The sequence below is a fragment of the Indicator indicator genome, chromosome 18 (assembly GCF_027791375.1).
Source record: "Indicator indicator isolate 239-I01 chromosome 18, UM_Iind_1.1, whole genome shotgun sequence".
Taxonomy (NCBI): domain Eukaryota; kingdom Metazoa; phylum Chordata; class Aves; order Piciformes; family Indicatoridae; genus Indicator; species Indicator indicator.
In genome coordinates, this window is record NC_072027.1 from 7,123,482 (window position 1) to 7,144,594 (window position 21,113).

Sequence of the window (21,113 nt, forward strand, 5' to 3'; positions counted from 1 at the left end):
TGACTTACCAGCTTGTTGTTTTTTCTCTGATAGGGTGAATTTGTTAATGAGTATGTTGGGGAGCTGATTGATGAAGAGGAGTGCCGAGCCCGAATCCGCTATGCTCAGGAACACGACATCACCAATTTCTACATGTTGACACTGGATAAGGTATGTGGAAGGAATTTCTCTTGCCATCATCATAGACATGAGTAAAATGGTGGCAAGGAAGGCATGACAGTGGTTTTCTCCAGCAGATAAAAAAAATAAGAGTTGCTCATGAGCTGGTCTGCACATCCACTAAAGAGAGGACTGAAAGAACAGACTCTCAATCTGAAGTTGTTGTGTGTTACTTTTCCCTCGATTCTGTGTTGGGTTCTGTGTTGCCAGGTTAACCCACTGGTTCGGTTTGACCTGTTCTGTTCTGATTCAAACCTTAACGTATATTTAGACTTCCAACTTGTGGCATTAAAAGCCCCTGTGTTAATTAAGACAGTCACCTTTTGGCAAGAAACGAAAGGATTGAGATAACTAAAAAGAGACATAATAAGGGCATTCAATTAAGGCTTGAAGCTTGTTAATTTGATGATGTTTTTTTCCCCTGTGCTGTGTTCACTGTGTTGGAGTATTTGCTTTCTGCTGGCAGCTGGCTCTGGTGTGCTGGCATTTTGTGTATATTCTTTCTGGTGATGAGCTGTATCTCAGGGGAATGGCTTGTAGTTCTGGTGCTCCTATGTTGGATATCAGCAGACCAGGGTTTTTGCACACCAATACAGGACTTTCTCAAGAATATTGGTGAGAGATCTGCCCCGATGCTGAACAATAAGGAGTGGCAGAGTGTATGGGAATGTTGGAGTAAATTCCTAGGGAGTCCTCCAGGGGTTTGGAAATTCACCCCTGAGCAAGTGTAAACTCCTGACAAGCTGGTGAAGCATTTGGAAAGAGTCTGTTGTCAGCCTGTGAGTTCCTGAGAGAAACAAATCATGGCACTTCGCTGGGAATTAGCACATGTATATCGAAATCAGAGTCAAGAGTGCTCAGGAGCAAGAGAAGGTCTCTGGGCCAGCAGACGTGGCTGCAGCAGAGAATCAGCCTATGCCAGTACTAGCTCCCCCTGTATGGAAAAAGAAACCTAGAGGGGAAGCAGCTTTTGCTGCAAAAGATAAGGACAAACAAGGGCCATCATGGGAACAAGAGAAAGAGCCAGAGCTGCTCAGGCACTCCTTATTTCTGGATTTGGAAGATGGCCAAGGACAAACAGTGGATGAAGCAAAGAGATGTCCTCAGCAATGCAAGGGAGAAAGCATCTCCTCCTCTCTCCAGGCCTGTGTTTCATCTGTGAAAAAACTGTCTGAGGAAGTCCATCAACTCAAGAACAACATGTTCTACTCCCCACCTGTATGGTCCCATTTTTCAGCCATGAGGAGCAGGTGCCTCCCCTGTCCAAGGGAGTGAATCTGGGAGGTACGCACCATGGCATAGCTGTGGTTTTACTTGAGTGACCATGGGGAGGACATGAGGAAGTGAGACCAAAAACCCACTTCAGTCCTAGCTGCACGAGTACCTGAATTACAGGGAATTCTCCTCAGAAGAATGCTGCCTCAGTTTCCGGTGGAAAAATCACTCAAGAAGAGCAGACAAGCTGCTACTGATTCTTCTGAAAAGACTCCCTAAGCATCTTTACAAGATGCAAGTGATTCCGGTCAGAATTAGAGGGCCCTGCCTCCAAACACATGGAAGGGAGGGACAACTGGGTTTATTGGACTGTATGGAAACAATGGCTTGGCAGGCTGAAGAGGTGGAACTCACCTTTATTTGTGGTGTGACAGACTCCTGGATGTGCTGAAAGTCGAGCATCAGAATGAAGCCAGTTTGCGTTCACTTAGAAGGGTGGAAGAGGAGTCACTGGACTCAAAATGAGCCACTTGACTGCCCCACAGGGGTGGAAACAGCCCCATGTTGGGCACCAATTATTTCTGTCCTGGTTTGAGCTAGCAGCACAGGACAGAATGTAGAATTTATCCCAAAGGAGTAAATAAAAACACTCACAGTGAATTGGAAGTTAAATAGAAATAATATTTGCAAAAGTAAATGTACAGAAGTATTAAGGGCAAAGATACATACAACCAGAATCAGTGATGGCCTAGCCCTCCAGACTAGGCTCTGAGGTAGGCCTCACTATGCAGCAAAAAAACCTTCCTGCCACCAGCAAGACCTCTCTCCCACACAACAAGCAAAAGCTAAGAGCTCAGAGACAAGAGAGCTGACTGGAAGGTCTGCTCCTCATACAGGCATAATACAGGAAGAGGAATGGAATAACATATTACAATATCCGATGCTTCTCTCTGGGGACTCTCCACCCCCTCTGGAGGAGTTCCATCTCTATGGTGTAACAGTTAATCCTTAACCTACAACATAACCTCAGGACCCTTCTCAACATCTGAATTCTGGAGAGTCCACAACTGGAAGGCATCAGTCCTCAGGTGCACAAGTGTCAGCCACAGTGAGAGACCCTGATGTAAGTTCAGATCCCAGGTCTTGCTGGCCTTCATAGAAAGGGGTGGAATTAAACCCACAGACTCTTCAGTGGGTCCTGGAGGCCAGATTGTTGGTATGACTTACGTAGTTTTTGTCAGGTACCTTACACAGTGTGTGACTCTATGATCTGTCAGCCCCAGCCAGAGACATCAGTGTGTGGAAACTGGTGCCTGTCAATTGTCCAGGCAGCACAGCCACACTTGTCACTTACACTGGGTTAAAACACATTCACATACAAACTCTGGTGCTTTGCAAGCATCATCAGATGCCTCCATTGTACTTTTTACTACTGTTCGTGCTTTCCTGGTACAGTGGTACCCATGCTGTGATGGCTTGAGGAGGAAATGACAGTTCATTAAATGTGTTTTTCTGTTGTTTTAGTTTTGTTATGGTTGGGTGTTTTTGTTCCATTCCAGGATCGGATCATCGATGCTGGGCCGAAGGGCAATTACGCTCGGTTCATGAACCACTGCTGCCAGCCAAACTGCGAGACTCAGAAGTGGTGTGTGAACGGCGATACTCGCGTTGGGCTCTTCGCAATCGTGAACATCAAAGCTGGTAAGAAGCCCCTCTCTCTCAGTGCCTGCTGGGGTGTTTCTGTAAGGAAAGGGGGAGGGCTTGCAGTTCCCTGGGAAGATACTTAATTTTTGTTTTCACTTAGGCAGTCATGAGGCTTAACACCAGCACTGACATAATGAAACACGTCCATGGTATAAATGGAGGTTCCTAGTTGTAATTTGAAGAGTCAAATAATAGAACCAAACATGCCACAGCATGGGGACAGATGCCCATTTTGGCTGTAGCATGTGGTAGGAGTGTGAATTTTCAGTGCGCACAGATCTATAGGGAGATTAATAATTGGTATCCTGGTGTAGTTGTGACGGTAATTTGTGGTGTTGTATTTCTAAAGTGCTTTTACTTCAGCAGCACGAACATGGTTCATTACGTATTGCTTGGTTTTGATCTGCTTCTGTGCCAGGGACTGAGCTGACTTTCAACTACAATCTGGAGTGCTTGGGAAATGGAAAGACCGTTTGTAAGTGTGGTGCCCCAAATTGCAGTGGCTTCCTAGGAGTACGGCCAAAGGTATGATACCTCTTTTAAGCTTTTACTCTTTCCAGTCATCTCTTTGCCTAGATAAGCATTATTTGTTGCAGAGATCTCATGAAGGGTAACCTGGTCTCTGTGACCATCAAAACACTGCGTGAAGTGAGTTGAATATCCAAGTTTACATTCTGAGCATACAGATGAGATAAGTCTCATCTAAAATGAGATTCTTATTAGAGTTGCTATGAATAATGAGAGGATTTTGTATTTTACAACAAAAGAGTACATGAATTTTTTTTTTTATTATTATTCCCTTGTCTCCCCACCCTGAATTTTCTGCTTACTAGTATGACAATTTCCATCACTTTAGAGGGGAAATTGGCATGGAAAACACTTCCATTGTATAACTAAGAAACCGTAACTCAGCCCAAAGGCCTGATTAAATTGTGAGCATTGCTGAAAGGCCAGCAAACTTCAGCATTCCTTCAGACTTACAGTTGCTTCTGATCTAGAAGGCTTCTACATCAGTATGTTCACTGCAGTAAGAAAGTTCTTGGAGTTTATTTCTCCTTTTAGTTAAGCAACTGAACTGCACGCATCATACAGAAATAAGTCATATGGTAGAAAAATGCCTAGCATTCAGAATTCAATGGCTTTTCAGAGTTTCGTGGGGTTTAACTATAATGTGGCAGTAACAGGAGTTGATTTCAGTTACAAGTGAGCTGGGTTCTCACTGGGAAAACAAAGTAACAGGAGCAGTTGGCTGAGTTCCCAGCTGTCACCAGCTAAATATGTCTCAGCTGTTGGTTTCTTTCAAGACCCTCACCAAATCTGTCTGTAATCCTGCTCTGGCATGTGGATACTGGCAGCTGGTTTACCCACACTTCAGGATTAGAAGCTCCAGCAGTGCAGTTGTTAAGTTCCATCAACATATCAGCAAGGTTTGGTGAATTCTCCAGAGAACTTAGTTCTGCAGAAAAATCAACTTACAATAAAAAAGTGCGATGTCTTGGAAAGCTGACAGATGAGGGAAATTACACATCTGATGTATTTAGTTCCTTTTTGGGTTGTGATTTAAAGTTCAATTGATTTTGTGTTATATACATGGTTTGACTGTCATTTTTACCCTGAAATTGCAGGTCGCAGGATGGAGAAATGTGCCCCTTAGTTCGCATTAATATTACATAGTGATGCCTGAGGCAACTCATTCCATCTTGATGAGATGGGCTAAGAAACAATACTCGAGAAAACAGTACCTTGGGGGCTAGTCCTGTGGGTTTTTTCAAATTCATCTGGCAATAGATGCATTTTTAAGCTTCCTGAAGAAGCTGATTGTACTCAAGTTCACCTTAAAAGTGACCTTTCTAACTGGGACTGTGGAAGAAAGCTTGGAAGTCTATTGTACTTCAGTGAGCAAGTGGGAATCGCTTAGTCCAACTGTTAGACTTTGCTTAGACATTCAAATTAGCTGTGAAAGGTTTTTCTTATTCTCTTTGTAATTAGCCCGGCCTGAGGTACTAGACGCTGAGAATAGGTGGAATAGTTTTAAGTGGAGCTGTCTGCATTTTCAATGAGAAGAAAGGCTTGACTTGTCCCCATTGTCAGTGGGAATGATGGTTTGAAAATGGAAACATTCACATGTGAAGGGGAAGACTATAGTCAGGAAGATGTAACTCCCTGGTGGCGGGACAGCTGAATAACCATCCCTGATGAATTCTGAAATTCTAGGTCTGGAGATAAAGATTTTTAAAATATTTTGGTGGTCATGGCTTTATTCTTGATAGGAGAGTGATGAAAATAGTGCCCAATAATTATGCAGAATAAAAGATGAAAAACATGTCTTGTAAGCATCATCTCAGCACAGAGATGTTCTGGGTGGAGAGCATATTTGTACATGAATATGTATGGAAAATGGCATAAAATGTAGTTCTTGTCTGCTCAGGTAAACAAGAGTGATAGTGCTTTGCTGAGATCACTCACTGGGGACAGGTAGCATCATCTTTGTGGAGTTGAGTGTTTGGTAGGTACAGTGGGAGGCTAAGCTTAGACAGAATCTGTGATGAGGCTTAGGGAAGTGGTCTGAGGACCTAGCTTGGGATGGAGTGTGGGGGGTGACAGCAATGGAGGAAGCCTTACGTCAGAGAAGAGATGACTTAAGCCATATAGCTGCCAGTCTTGGATCTAGTTGTGATTATTTCATTACTGCCTGTAACAACTGTTGGAAGCGTGGTGATTAACCTGTACTGATGACACAGAGGTGATAGATGTCATCAAAGTGGGGGAAGAGGAGGGTGGGGCAGCTGGAAAGGAGTGAGGTTCACTGGGAATGGGCTGCAGTTGAATGATTAAGTACAGCAGGGTACACACCTGGAGGGTGATAGCAGAAACACATCTGCTGTGAGAAGGTCATTGTTGAACAGGCAGTGGGGAAGGAGCTATTGTGCAATTCGGCTGCCACAGGCCTGAGCTGCTATTGTGATGCAGCAGTGAAAAGGCAAATGCTGGTGGTGCTTGGGAAGGGATTTCTTGTGCTTTGGGAGAAGTATCGATGTCATTAAACAGGCATCATCTGAAGTGGCATGTATAATTCTGTAACTTGTGAGAAATAAACTCAATAAGGGCAGAGAAAAACCGTCAGGAAGACTGAGGGTGCAGACTGTGGAAGTGTTTGGTTTGAGAGGAGTGGTGTGCATCCCAAACTTCTGCCAGAAAAGAACAGCACTGACATGAGAACAAATAGGTCTAAACTGATCACAGATAAATTCAGATTGAAAGTGGAGAGAGGGGTGAGGACTGTCTAAAAGCGCAGAAAGGCCTTGGAGCAACTTCTCACGAATCACGGGTACAAGGTGACCTGACTGCTTTGACTTAGGACCTGAAGATTTTGTGGGAGAATCAAGCTTGGTGATACTAGACAGCCTCAGACTCTTTATTCTACTGTTGCTAGTTGTTTATATCCCATGTTTAACCAGGCTTTTGTGTAGAGCCTCCAGGCTCTTCCAGAAAACAAACCAACCAAACAAACAAAACCCAAAACAAATCCAAAAGAACCCGCTCCACAAACAAACCCACAAAAAACCCACCCTGACCTATTTGCTGTAGTAAATCAGTTGCCAAATATTAAGAAGCTCTGCAGAGACGCTGTGTGCATTTCAAGTATGGCTGGCAGTGCAACTTTTATTTGCAGTTATGTCCACTGTAGCAGAAAGTGAAGAGATGAAAGGGGCAGAGACCTGTATTAACTGACAATTCTCACCCACAGAGCCAACCCAACGTTACTGAGGAAAAGTCCAAGAAGCTAAAGAGACGGCCACAGATGAAGCGCAGGTCGCAGGCAGAGGTGATGAAGGAGCGAGAGGATGAGTGTTTCAGCTGTGGGGACGGAGGGCAGCTAGTTTCTTGTAAGAAGCCAGGCTGCCCCAAGGTATACCATGCAGACTGCCTCAACCTGACCAAGAGACCTGCAGGTCAGTGCTCCGCACAACTGAGCTCCGCTTGGGTCGCAGCGCTGGCTTCAAGTGTCGCAGACACTGCTCGTTACTTTGCACTCACTTCACTGTGTCTTCAAATTTAGAGAGATCTTTCAGGCTTGAACTCACTTGTGTCAACACTACCCTGTTTGAACGCCACTGTGACTGCAAAAAGAGGAATTGCTGAAAAAGGAACTGGTCCTAGCCTAAGAACCTTGTTAGCTGACCTTATCCTGGCAAAGCATAGTCCCCACACTAGCTGTGGTCTGAGGTTCCTCAGACTCTCATTTTCCCAAATTTGAAGACAGTTAGGTGAATTGAAGGGTGAGGAAAAGTACTGGTGGAAAATAGGAGTTAGAGAGGAATGTTAGATGTCTGAATAGTCAGGAGTTCATAGTTAGGGAGGAGAATGGTATTAAAGCATGTTCTGGTTTGACGTGAAACGAGGGCAGAAGTAATGAACTAAAGAGAAAAAAATACTGAAAGAGTACTCCTAGTTGTGTGCAGAGAAATAAGGAGACTCCCTATATGAGTTATAAAACAGCTTCATTAGATGCAAAGTAGCATTTATTAGAAGGAAAGATTTAAGTTGTATTTAAAAGCCTTAAAGGAGCTGGTTAAGGGGAATGTTTGTTGTTTCAGTTTTGTCTTGGTTATAAAAGGAGTTTCTGTGACTTTGAGGTGTTTTCTGAACACATCAGTCAGTGGCTAGCTAAGAAACATGGAACCAAGCAGGCCCTGAAAGTAGCTGCTAGGAGAGTCACTGCAACAGTGTTTTTTATCAGCATGCCACATAGAGCCAGAACTGGGCATTCAGCACTTGTAGCTGAAAATTGGCATAAAGTGCACAAGTGCTAGTATCATGTTTTGTATATGACAGCAGTTGTGCATGCATGTGAGTTTTGAGAAGAATACGGTGTTTGTACAGAACAACTTGGATTGCTCACGAACACATGCTGTAACAGAGCCAAGTGAAAGCCAGTGGGAGTGCAGGTGACTCCTAAGGAACATTGCCATTCTGGCTGGGGAGGGAGTCCCAATTATCACCTTTCTGTCCATTTTTGTGTGCTAGGATGTGGCTCTTTCAGCATCCTGGCATGTTTTTCCATGCTTTGAAGTCTCCAATAAAGGAGAGTTTAGCCTTTGGCCTGTTTTCCATTTGAAAAGTTTCTTGCCTAGTAATGGCTTGATTTGAAAGAAACAAAAGATTGCCATTTCTCACACATCCTTTTTTTGTTTGTTTGTTTGTTTGTTTTTTTACATACTGGGAGGCTGTGGTCTCCTTAGTCCCTTTTCTGGCTTAAACAAACACAGCCTCTCCTTGCAGCTCTTATTTTCTGTGTTCTTGTGCTTTACATAAAATTTCTCAGGAAATGAGATTTGACTTGTTTTGCAAAAATAACTTTGATGTTTGTGGTTTCACTTGAGTCCTCCTCTTGACCCTTTTGAAATACTTGTTTTATTTCTTCTTCCTGCAGTCCTGCTTTGCACAAGTCTTTAATTGCACCTTGCTGATACAAGAGCAATTTGTCCATTTTAAATTCTGAGCCTAACCAGATTTTTGCAGTCCTTCACATCCTTGTTGGTATTTACCCATTTCTTGTTTCTGTAAGAGTATTTACTGTTCTGCTTCCAGAAGTTTTAAATGAAAATGCAGACTTAAAATAGACTTCTGAAGGATGTCTTTGGAAATGCCTCACCTGTTTGCTCAAGACCATTAATAGTTGGGTTTTGGGAGTGACTTTGTCAGTTATAGCTATTTTACTCTTTCTACTGTATTAATTTGGGGAGCACCCTGCAACATTTACATATAGACTATTTTCATAGCCTGCTTCTTTGAGTATTATGCAGGACATGAAAGGTTCAGCACTTTTTTCTTCAGTGTTTCCTCTGCCATGGGTATTGCTGTCATGTAATTGGAATTTCTTGCTTGTTTACATGTTACTAATTGTGTGATCTTACTTCCAAGAGCTCCTGGCTGTCTCTGAAGAGGCTGCTTATTCATTAGGCCTTCTATCCTGTCAAAGACCATTAGAGTGGTTTGATAGGATTCATCCTTCCTCTGACATACTGGCAGGTTTTTACTTATTTTCCATCCTTACAAATGACCTCTATAATAATAGTCCCAGAATCTTTCCAGTGGCCAGAGTGAGTATTGAGTGTGGCTCTGGGTTGCTAATGGTGTGTGGGGAGCAGCCTGTTCTGCAGCACTGTTGAGGCTGGAACAGGGAAAACCCTGTGTAGCATTAAACATCCTCCCTCTGAAAAGGATGCTGAAAAATTAGAAAAGACACAGAAAAACAGTGTACATATTTTGAGAGCAGAACAGAAGCCTTGGTCTGGCTTCAAAGGCGGTGAAAAACATGCTATGTGTTGTCTCCAACCCCAGGAGAAAACAGCATGAGGGAGGGGAGTGGAAAGCTGATGTGCATGGAGAAATGCTCACATCTGTTCAGTGCTGTGCTGCATCCGCATTCCCTTCCAGCCTCCCTGGAAAAGAGCTGGTAGCCAAAGCCACAGGTATGTGGGCTTGGTTCAGGGAGGCCAGGAAGTGCCCTGGCTCTGTGTCTGAGACTGTTCACCATCGCCAGGCCTGTGTGAGGACTGCTCTGCAGAGAGCTGCTCATCACAGCGCTGCAGGGAGCTGGCTGACCATGGGCATATGAGCTATTGGGGGGGCATGGGGCAGGAGATGTATTTAGAAAGGCAGCTGAGCTTGATCCAATAGTGAGAGGCCAGGAAGTTGCCATTTTGTATCCTCATGCACATGGTCTCACTGTTCTTTGTGTCCTCAAACTGGTGAGAAGCCTTTAGTAGAAATGGTTGCAGCCTTGGCTGAAGGAGCAGGGGAACTGAAGCAGTGAAGTCATAGAATCAGTCAGGGTTGGAAGGGACCACAAGGATCATCCAGTTCCAACCCCCCTGCCATGGGCAGGGACACCTCACACTACATCAGGCTGGCCAGAGCCTCATCCAGCCTGGCCTTAAACACCTCCAGGGATGGAGCTTCAACCACCTCCCTGGACAACCCGTTCCAGGCTCTCACCACTCTCATGGTGAAGAACTTCTTCCTCACTTTCAGTCTGAATCTCCCCACTTCCAGCTTTATTCCATTCCCCCTACTCCTATCACTACCTGATATCCTAACAAGTCCCTCCCCAGCTTTCTTGTAGCCCCCTTCAGATACTGGAAGGCCACAATAAGGTCACGTCAGAGCCTACTCTTCTCCAGACTGAACAGCCCTAACTCTTTCAGTCTGTCCTCATAGGAGCCATCTGATCCAGCCCTCTGCTCATCCTGGTGGCCCTCCTCTGGACACGTTCCAGCATGTCCATATCCCTCTTGTAATAGAGGCTCCAGAACTGGGTGCAGTACTCCAGGTGGGGTCTCACCAGAGCTGAGTAGAGGGGGAGAATCACCTCCCTTGACCTGCTGGCCACACTTCTCTTGATGCAGCCCAGGCTCTGGTTGTGTCTCTGGGCTGCAGGAGCACACTGCTGGCTCATGTTGAGCTTCTCATCCCCCAGCACCCCCAAGTCCCTCTTCTCAGGGCAGCTTTCTAGCCAGTCACTGCCCAGCCTGGATTTGTGCTTTGGATTGCCTCTACCCAGATGCAGGACCTTGCCCTTGGTCTTGTTGAACCTCATGAGGTTGGTTTGTGCCCACCTCTCCAGCCTGTCCAGGTCCCTCTGGATGGATCCCTTACCTCCAGCTTGTCTGCTGCACCACACAGCTTGGTGTCATCAGCAAACCTGCCTCTGTCCATGTCACCAACAAAGATGTTGAACAAGCCTGGTCCCAGGACTGATCCCTGAGGGACTCCGCTTGTCCCTGGCCTCCACTGGCACATGGAGCCCTTGACAGCCACTCTTTGGGTGCAGCCATCAAGCCAGTTCTGTATCCATCTCGTGGTCCACCCATCAAACCCATGTGTCGCCAGTTTGGAGACCAGGATGTGGTGTGGGACAGTGTGGAAGGCTTTGCTCAGGTCCAGGGAAATGACATCAGTTGCTCTCCCCTCATCTGTTAATGTTGTGACCTCGTCATAGAAGGCCACCAGGTTTGTCAGGCAGGATTTGCCCTCGGTAAACCAAATCACCTCTTCACTATTCTTCTGTCTCAGTAGTGCCTCCAGGAGAATCTGCTCCATGACCTTACCAGGCACAGAGGTGAGACTGCCTGGCCTGTAGTTCCCTGGTTCTTCCTTCTTACCCTTTTTGAAAATGGGAATAATATTTCCCCTTTTCCAGTCAGTGGGGACTTCCCCAGACTGCCAGGACTTTTGGAATATAATAGAGAAGGGTTTAACAACCTCCTCTGCCAGGTCTCTCAGTACCTGTGGGTGTATCCCATCGGGTCCCATGGACTTGAACACTTTCAGGTTCTTCAGGTGATCATGAACCTGATCTTCACTTATGATGGGCAGTTCTTCCTTCTGGTTCTTGCCACTAGCTTCCATAACTATTCCAGGAGTGTGGCTGGAGGCCCTTGCAGTGAAGACTGAGGTAAAGAAGTCATTGAGAACCTCAGCCTTTTCCAGGTCACTTGTGACCATTTCACCTGTTTCCTTTCTGAGGGGGCCCACACCTTCCCTAGGCTTCTTTTTACCATTAATATACCTGTAGAAATTCTTAGTGTTCCCTTTGACCTCCCTGGCTAGATTCAATTCAAACTGTGCTTTGGCTTTCCTAAGCAGGTCTCATGCTGCTCGGGCAGCTTCCTTATATCCCCCCATTCCAGCTGTCCTTTCCTCCACTCCCTGTAGAGTTTCCTTTTAAGTGATAGTGTGTCCAGCAGCTCCTTGCTCATCCAGGCAGGCCTCCTAGCATTCTTCCCTGCTTTTCTCTTGGTTGGTATACATTGCTCCTGGACGCAGAGGAGGTGGTCCTTGAATACTGACCAGCTGTCCTGGGCCCCTCTTCCCTCTAGGGCTTTGTCCCACGACGCTTTGGCCAGCAGATCCCTGAAGTGATCAAAGTCTGCACGCCTGAAGTCTAGGGTTGTAAGCTTAGAATATGTCCTCCTGGCTGCCCTGAGGATCTTAAATTCAACTGCTTCATGGTCACTGCAGCCAAGGCTGTCTCTGAGCCTCACATTGGTTACCAGCTCTTCCCTGTTGGTGAGAACAAGGTCCAGCATAGCACCTTTTCTTGTTGGTTCTTCTACCATTTGGAGGAGGAAGTCATCTACAAGTGAAAAAAAGCAGCAACATCTGAAGTGTAATGTTGGCTTTTTCCTCCATGATGGTGTTGATACTGATGGTGAACAGATTCACTGTGGATGTGGAACTCTCCAAGGAGCAGTTTGAATGTGTTAGGTGTTTATCATGGCCAAATGCACAAGTTAAGGAAGAAGCCTTTGAGTACAGAGACAATAGAAACTTACTCCCTTTGTGAACAGTGCTTTCTCACTTCTTCTTTCTGATAAACTGGAAGAGAAGTTGTTGGCCCAGAATTAAAAAGGAATTAGATGAACTCAATGCATCTACTTTAAAAGTCCATTGGGTGCCTTATGCATGGGTACAGCTGTTGTCTGCAGATAGCAGAGCCACAGAGATGTGTGAGCTGGGGGTGTCTACTCTTTAAGCAGCTGTATTGGTTAGTGTCATGCTGGAGCCAGATGGGCTTTCATCTGACCTGGCATGGCTTGTGTTTGTCATTATCATTGCCCTTGTTGCTTCTGAAGATACAGGCTCTTGTTCAACTGCCTGTCGAGCCTGGGAGCTCTGAGAGAAGCTGAAGACATGTAAAATAGTGTGGGAGTGTTACAGGATGTTCCCATTCTCCCCTGAGCTCCTTTTGCAGCAGGCCTTGTCTCTTGCCCATGTACCGTTTCTAAGGGATGTCTTTTCTCCTGTATCTGTGCTACAGGAAAATGGGAGTGCCCATGGCATCAGTGTGATGTGTGTAGTAAGGAAGCTGCCTCCTTCTGTGAGATGTGCCCCAGGTCCTTCTGCAAGCAGCACCGGGAAGGCATGCTCTTCATCTCTAAGCTGGATGGACGTTTATGCTGCACAGAGCACGATCCCTGCGGGCCTAACCCTTTAGAGCCGGGAGAAATTCGTGAGTATGCGCCTTCCATAGAAGCCCTGGCTGATGGTGAAGACACCCAGCCACCAGAGCAGCCACCTGCAGACACAGACCTGAGTGTTCAGCCTCTGGACAGCCTACCTCAGCCTGTGGCACTCAGATTGCAGTCACCAGAAAAGCCCCCTGCTACGCTAGCGCTGAGGCTGCCGCCAACAGACAAGCCCCCCACCACTGTAGCCCTGAAGTTGCAGCCGTCAAACAAGCCCCCCACTACCCTGGCCCTTAGGCTACCTCCACCAGACAAACCACCTGCCACCCTGGCACTGAGACTGCCACCATCAAATAAACCCCCCACAACCTTGTCACTGAGGCTGAAGCCATCCAACAAACCCCCCACCACCCTGTCGCTCCGGCTGCAGCCTTCAGACAAACCTCCCACCACCCTGTCACTCCGCCTGGAGCCATCAGACAGGCCCCAGGCTGCCCTGTCCCTAAGGCTGCAGCCAGAGAAGCAACCTGTCATCTTGGCACTGAAGCCTCAGGAGCCTGACAAACCTCCTACCAATGCAGTGCTGTGGCCGCTGGATGAGCCCTCCGGTGAGGATGCCTCACAGCCTCATCTGCAGAGCAGATCTCCTCCAGGAACTCCACCATTGTTGGATGAGTCGCATGTTAGTGCTGGTGCCCTGCAGCTCCAGCTGTCAGATGAGCCTGAAGCTGACCCTGAGGTTATGGGGTTATCAGCCACGTCTCTCATTGACAGCAGGACCCAGCACTCTGAACTGCTGGATGAGTTCCCAACAAAATACCTGCACCCACAACTGTCAGACAGACTTCTCACCACAGTGGAGGCCCTGCAGTCCAAACCAGAGGATGAGCCTTCAGCAGCTGATCAGCTTCAGCCATTGGACAAACTCTCAGCTCAGAGTCTGCAGCTTCGGTCTATGGAAAAGGCTTCCAGCTCTGTGGAACCACAGGTCCCGGCGCTAGAAATGGTGCCCAGTCCTGGGATCCTGTGGCCTCTGCCCACTGAAAAAGTCCCTGGCTCCCCAGTCTCAAGGATCCTGCCAATGGAGAAGGCTTCTGGATCAGCTGTGTCACGAACCCCACCTCCAGAGAAAGCTTCCTTCTCTGGGCTAGTGCGGGTCCCATCCACAGAGGACGCTCCCAGCTCTGGGGTGCCACGTACTCAGCCTCTGGAGAAGGCTGCTGCCTCAGGGATGCCACAGGTGCTGCCCATAGAGAAGGCTCCAAACTCAGGGCTGCCACGGCCCCTGCCTCCAGAGAAGACTTCTGGCTCTCGGTCACCACATGTTCTGCCCACGGAGAAGGCTCTTGGCTCAGGGGCCTTGCGGATCCCACTCACACAGAAGGCTCTCACCCCCGGGGTGCTGCGGTCTGTGCCTCCAGAGAAGGCTGCTGACTCTGGAACCCTGCGGGTCCTGCCTCCAGAGAAGGCTCTTGGCTCTGGAGTGGCTCGGCCTCAGCTCTTGGAGAGGCCTCTCACCCTTACAGTCCCGTGGCCTCAAGCATCAGATAAGCTGGCTGCTGCTGTGGCTCCTCGGCCTCAGGCCTTGGACAAGCCTTTGGCTATGTCAGCTCCAAGGCTGTTGCTGTCAGAGAAGGCACTGCGGCCTGTCGATCAGAATGCTCAGCTGAAGGAGAGAGGAGCCTCAGCCATGGAGCTGAGTCCTCAGCAGAAAGAGAGGACCATGTTAGCTGGTGAGCAAATCTCTTGGTCTGCTGGGAAAGCAGTGACACATGTCGGACAGGCATCTTGGCCTACAGAGAAAGTACAGACGCATGAGCAAACTCACTGGCCCACTGCAAAAGCCCTGGCGCCTGCAGAGCAGCCTCCTCGGACAGCAGAGAAACTACCAGAGCCGACCCTTCAGCCCAGTTGGGAAGTTGCCTCAGCCCCTGCAGAGCAAACCCCTTGGACATCAGAGAGATTGTGTGTGTTCGAGCAGACCCCTCGGCCAGCCAGGGAAGCACCGGTGCCCCCTGAGCAGATGCAGTGGCTTGTGGCAAACATTCCAACAATTGACCAGATTTCTTGGCTGAGTGGAAAAGCACAGACTCCTCGGGGGCAGGACCCTTTGCCTGAACAAAACACAGCGCTGGCCCGTAACCAGGATTCTGTCTGTCGTGAGTTGGCCGACTCAGAGCCAAAGTGAGGTTGGTGAACATGGGAGGCAGGTTTCAGTCTTTTAATGTTTAGGGAGGGGGAATCTTTGTTTTATTTTGTTTTGGGTTTTTTCATTCACTTCCCTGAGCCCAGCCCCCTAACCCGTGCACATCACATCCATATTCTCTTGTGACATGAGCAAGGATATTCTCTTCAGCCTAAGTGTGGCCCAGCCAAAGGGAGAGAGTATTTGTGACCTTTTCCTTTTACAAGCGGTGAAGCTGAAATAAAGAATCCCCTCTGGGTAAAAGTCTCCAATTGCATTGAAATGGTCACATTTTACTGATCCAGTGTGTTCAAGCTCCAGCTCTGATTTTTAGGGGGGTTCCCAGGTGCAGTTAGGGAGCTTGCTCTTCATACTCTATGTAAAGGAATCAGATCAGTCTGGGACTGGAGATGTTTCCGAGGTCAGGCAGCGAGCAGTCAGGTGTATGCCCTTCCCCGGCTTTGGTAGAAGCAGGAAAGGGATTTATTTCTTGTCTGCCTGGGGTCTCTCTCCCTACAGGGTGTTGTTTTGTGAGGTTTGTCCATATGTTCACTGGGATGTGCTGTGTGCATGGTTCACTGAAGGACAGGTATCATCTCCAGCCAAGCTGGGAGAGGAGCCCTCTGCGCTTGCTCATGCAGTTTTCTCCAGCAATAGACAAAATCCATTTGGGCTTCTTTGTACAAAGCAGCATCTGGCCAAGCCCAAGAAAGAGGGAGTCTGAAGGACGTCAGGGAAAAGAGGTCTCGGAAAAAACCATCTGGCAGGTTTTTTTGTTCTTATGTCTTAATTTTTTAGCACAGGACACACAGAGTGTTTCCTGCACTTAAAAAACATTGTGACCTATAAAACAGCAATAGTAGCATAGGGCAGGGTGGGTTTCCCCAAGGTGCTGAGCACCACCCTGGCAGGATGGTGGTGCTCCCTTTCAAATTTCCATCCAGTCTATTCTTCTGTTGTCACCGTGAGCCAGCAGACTGAGCACTTTTTTCTCCCCTTACCTCAGACGTGTTCAAGACGTGTTTCCATCACACCTGGTCTTCTCAGCAGCAGGATGTGCTGCCGGGCAGCGAGCGAAGCCTGTACTGTTCGCTACACAGCATGGAGGCAAGATTGCCATAGCTGTCAGGACCCACCTCAACACCTTCCTCTTGGGTAGCTTCTGGCCTAACTCTTCTACAACCAAAGGAGACTTGAATTAACTGGACTGTGTTGGTGTGCATGTGTGTGTGCGTGTGTGTCCTTCCAACTGAATAGTAGTTCTCACACTGGAATGCAGTGGGCTCCAGCAGCTGGCTGGCTTTCTTTTTTCCTCTCTTGTCCCTTTTCCAGTTAAGATGCTTACCACCTGGTTTTACCAGGCTGGTGTCCAGACTAGGCCTGCTGAAAGCCATTTACTCAACCATTGAGGCAGAAGTTCGCTTGGCTATGGTACTCGTGAGGCAATCAGTAGAATCCTAGGGACTTGCAGAGTGGCATTTGCGACCCTCACAGGCAGGACAGGCCTCCCTGAGTGACATGGCTCAGTCTGGGTGGGTTCATTGTCCTGCCAAGAAAGCACTGCTGACCAGCTCACTCACCCACTCTCACAGCACATTACCTCTGTGTTTTGCCGATCCAGGCGCCACAGCCTCAGGTCTCCATGCCTGCCACCAGACCCTTGCACAGCTCCAGTGTATCATTCTTCCAGACAGACCCTTGGGTCCCTGCCTGGAAAGGGAACATGGGGTTTGAGGCTCACCCTCTTCCTCTGTTAGGCGAGCAGGTTCTTGTTCCCACCTGGTTTGCAAGTGCCTGCTGCTGCCAGAGCAGGTGGTCATGAGCTTTGCAGTTTTCTATGAAGGGACGCAGACACTTGTGCTGAGACAAATCCCAACCTATTCTCCTTTCTTGATATGAGCACCCAAGACAACACCTTGCTGTAAAGGCCAGGTGTGCTGGACATGAGGGGACATTACCAGTGCTATGGTGCATCTCTTTCTAGTCCAAATCATTTCAGATCCTTTGTAGAATAGCTGTTGACTTCAAAAGCTTTGTGGCTTATGGAAACTTACTGTTTAATGTTGTTTTTCCGGGAAGACTGGCAGGTCAGTTTCTGCTTGCTGCTGAAACTGGGGTAAATGCAAGCAGTTTGTGTTTCTGCATGACTCCTGCACAAAGGGAATCAGGACAACTCCTCAGAGCTGTTGAGAGAGAAGATAATCTAAGGGCATTCATAACTTTTTTTTTTTTTTAAAAAGACAAATTTTAAAAATAAATAGTAATGCTGTTCAGTATATTAAGTATTTATCATGTGTGAGAAGGAAAATAAATCTTGAATTTACATTTATAGGCCTTCCCATGAGCTGGACTTAGTCATGTAGATTGTGTAAGTAGGGTTACCTCCATGCCAGCCACCCAGCCAGCTACAGCTGTAACCAGAAAGGTTATCTGCACTGCTCTGTCCACCTTTGCTTTGCATTGTCACGTGTTACCTAGTTACTTGTTTCATGAAAAAATAAACTGTGAATATTTTTGGTGCAGGCTTTTTTTAAATCTGTAAAATTGGAGAAGTTCTTGATGAATTCTCACAAGTGCAGGTTTGGAAAAAAAAAATCACTTCTCTAAATCGTGTGCTCATGTAGTAGGGTGAGGCTCACAGCAGCAGCAGGCTCTTACCCAAAAGCTTGTTTTGAACAGTGAATGTGGATTGAACTGTTGCATGGCATTTCAGACCCACAGCCTTATATTTCTTGCATCTGTCCACAGTCTGCCTGTCTTCTCCCTTCAAGCCTTTTCCACAAGGATCCAGGTTTCTGACACGCTTCCTTCTAGCCACTCTCAGAAAGTTGACTTCAGTGTAGCTGGAAGGCTGCTCAATAAAATCAGCAGTTGGAAAATTGATTGAAGGAGGAAGCCAGCAAGCTGCTCTTCCCTCCTTGTCCTCCTTGGGCCCCTGGGCTATGCTCTGTAAAATCAGGAGGGCTTTTTTAGATGTATGTGGGGCTTTCAGAGGGGGTAGTGGTGCTTTTAAGAATTAACATCTCTGCTGGGTCACCTCAAGACAGGCAAAGCCTGTCCAGGTGTGAAGATAGGTCCCAGGAGTTGTGCCCACCCAGTCTGCTCTGTGGCAGCAAAACCCTCACAAAGGCAATCTGGGGCTTCTTCAGCACTTGAGGCAAATTGCTGTTGGCGGCAGCTGGTAGCACTGCCTTGGAGGAGGAGAGGGAGATGACCGTACCAGAGTAGCTGGGTTAATTGGTGCCTTCAGAGCTCAGCCAGTTTGAATCATTGGGGGTTCTGAAGGCAAAGGAAAGCAGCAGCTAACACACCACCCCTGGCAGACCTCTCCTGTGGCTGAGTGCTGCAGCTCTGCTCTGGCCTCCTCAAGCCCTTGCCCTGGTCTCGGACAGCTTTGCTGCAGCCCCATGGCTAAGGCTGCAGTGCTTATTTTCTGCTTCCAGTCACTTGGGCACTAACAGCTCTGGGTCAGCTGTAATTGCACCCAGGATGGGCAAGAGCTGACTCTTGTGTTCATTCACTGTTGGGGAGAGTTGTATACCCAAGCAGAAGCATGGGTATAATTAATTCTGCTCAGAGCTATGTCCCTTCTCCTACTGTCCCAGGGACACGCATGGGAACTTCCAGGCTGATGAGCCCACTCATAGGAATGTCTCTCCTAGTTCTGAAGGGGATGAAGAATTTGTTCCCATACGTTGCTTCACTGCTGTGAGCATAGCTTGGCTGCCCCTGCTCAGAGCAGTGGGCTAGGGTCACCAGCTGTCCCACAGTGGAACTGGCTTCCACGGTGGATTTTCATGGTGGGCAGATGCCTTCGGTGATGGAGGAGCTCTGGTGAGGGACTTGGGTGGACATAGGTTAGGGTCCCTCTGTCCAGGCAGGGGAGGAGGAGCCACTGCAGGGCCTGTGGGATTGCTCCAAGAGGGAAGTAGCCATTGTCCTGTGTGGCTTGTCCTATCTGGTACACAGCTGACTACCAGTACTGTCAGCTAGTGCACTGGTGAACCTAGCAGAAAAATGACCACTGTAAGAACAATTTCCTACTGCACAACTTCACTAACTAGTTCGTGGTAGCTTGCTTTATTGGTGTTCTTGAGATAAAACTTTTCCTGTTAAAAAAACTCCAAGAACCAGATTCAGTGCATAAAGTATTCAGGTGGTGCTGTGGGTGCATGGGTTGCAATTCAGGGTTAAGCCAACACAGGCACAGACTTTGCTTTGAGGGTGTGGCTGCTAGAATTCACAAGATGAGAGAGATGGTTGAATCTAAAAGATGGTAATGTACTAAGGTGAGACAGCAGGGACTGAGGGTGCTAGAACAGCTCTGTTTCACAGAAAAAGAAAAGAAGAAAATGCAGCCCTGATGCATCTCCATAGCGTTTTGACCCAAGTATGTGGATGTGTGCTCCTTCCTGGGCACCCCACCAGTATTGTGATGGGCCATGGGGAGTTTGAGAAACTTCAGACCTTCAAAACCTTCTGTTTATTTTTAATTTCAGCCTTAACTTCTGATTTTGCTTGGTGTTTGGAATAACCCTAATTGGAATCTGCTTGTAATGTGCTTTGCCCTAAATTACTGATGAGGCTTTGCCAGCGAGTGTTAAAGTGGCAAACTGTGCAGCTACTCCCAGATGTATAGAGGGGCCTGCAAGGCCTTGCACCATGTTTGATTGCCTGGGCTTCGTCCATGCTAATTGATCCCTTGTGATAGCGATAACACTGGTAGCAGCATTTGCAGCCAAGGCTGTGCTTCTTGCAGCAGCATGGCTAGGGTGATGGGTGCTCAGGGCTCCCAGGGCCTGGGACATGGCATGCTGGAGCTTGGGGACTGCTCTACTGCTTGCCCAGCTTCAACAGCAGTCTCACCTGGGGGGTGGCAGCATCCTCGCTTAGGAGAAGGTGGGAAAAGGCAAAATTTCTGCTTGTGATCCTCTAAAATAATGATAGAAGCAAAGTCCAGTGCAGGGGGACAGAGTGCATGAGCATGTGGGCTGGAGAAGTGACAGTGATGGACAGTCCCTGCAGCACTGAATCTACCTCCTAGGGAAATCTGAGAAATGGGTGTTGTGATGGCCTATTTCAAGGTAAAGTTTTAATCAGTTTGCCCTTGGCAAAGCACTTGGGCTATTGTGGTGCTATTGTAACCTGTTCGGCAGCTTAGCACAGTAGGGCTGAACTCACAGCTCCTAGCCTGTGGGTTGGGGGCTTCTTTGCCAGTTGAATCCTGTTCCCTGATAGCTGGGGCTGGGCTTCAGCATGTGTGACAGCAACAAGGCATGACTTGGTTCATTCAATGTGTGATGGTTTTGAGACTCAAACCAGTGTGCCAGTGGACCCCCCGAGCATAGGGAGCGAGTGGAGCCACATGAAGCAAGACAGGCATCCGCTAACTGCATGTTCTTTGTGTCCGTTTGGTACTGAGCTGGTTTCAGTTTTTGCCTCTTTTTTTTTTTTCCTTTTTTTTTTCTTTTTTTTTTTTTTTTCCTCCCCTGGTGTTTCCAAGTTGTTGACTTCAAGGAACTGGGTTTTGTGTATTTTTTTAGACACTGGGAACTTGTTAAAAGGAAAAGCAGCAGCACCGGGAGACTAAAGATGGAGCATGGCTGGCACTGAGGGCAGACCCTGCTGACATGGGTTGGGAGGTGAGGTGCATTGGAGCAGGCAAGGAGCAGCTTTGCCTGCCATAGGCTGCAGAAGCCTTTTGGCAGCAGTACTCCCGGCTCTGCTCAGCCACAGTGCTGAGCTCCGTGCTCTGCCAGCCTGCTTGCCTCTAAGACACTAAATGTGTCAACATACTGCACCTGGCACTGAATGTCCCCTGCCACCGGGGTCCTGGATGCCTACTGCCCAGAGACATGAGGGGCCACCTGTGGCAG

The 21,113-nt window shown here is 47.7% G+C and overlaps 1 protein-coding gene across 1 annotated transcript in view; it reads left to right on the plus strand.

Moving 5' to 3' along the window:
- The window catches only part of NSD1 (nuclear receptor binding SET domain protein 1), a 62,926-nt gene extending 46,653 nt beyond the window's left edge, over window positions 1–16,273 (plus strand). The window contains exons 18-23 of the mRNA XM_054389245.1: window positions 34–150; window positions 2,934–3,075; window positions 3,497–3,603; window positions 6,827–7,031; window positions 12,905–15,241; window positions 16,244–16,273. Of these exons, the coding sequence (XP_054245220.1) occupies window positions 34–150; window positions 2,934–3,075; window positions 3,497–3,603; window positions 6,827–7,031; window positions 12,905–15,240 (2,907 nt within the window). The 3' untranslated portion in view covers window position 15,241; window positions 16,244–16,273. The remainder of the gene's footprint in view (window positions 1–33; window positions 151–2,933; window positions 3,076–3,496; window positions 3,604–6,826; window positions 7,032–12,904; window positions 15,242–16,243) is intronic.
- Window positions 16,274–21,113: the final 4,840 nt, after the last annotated feature.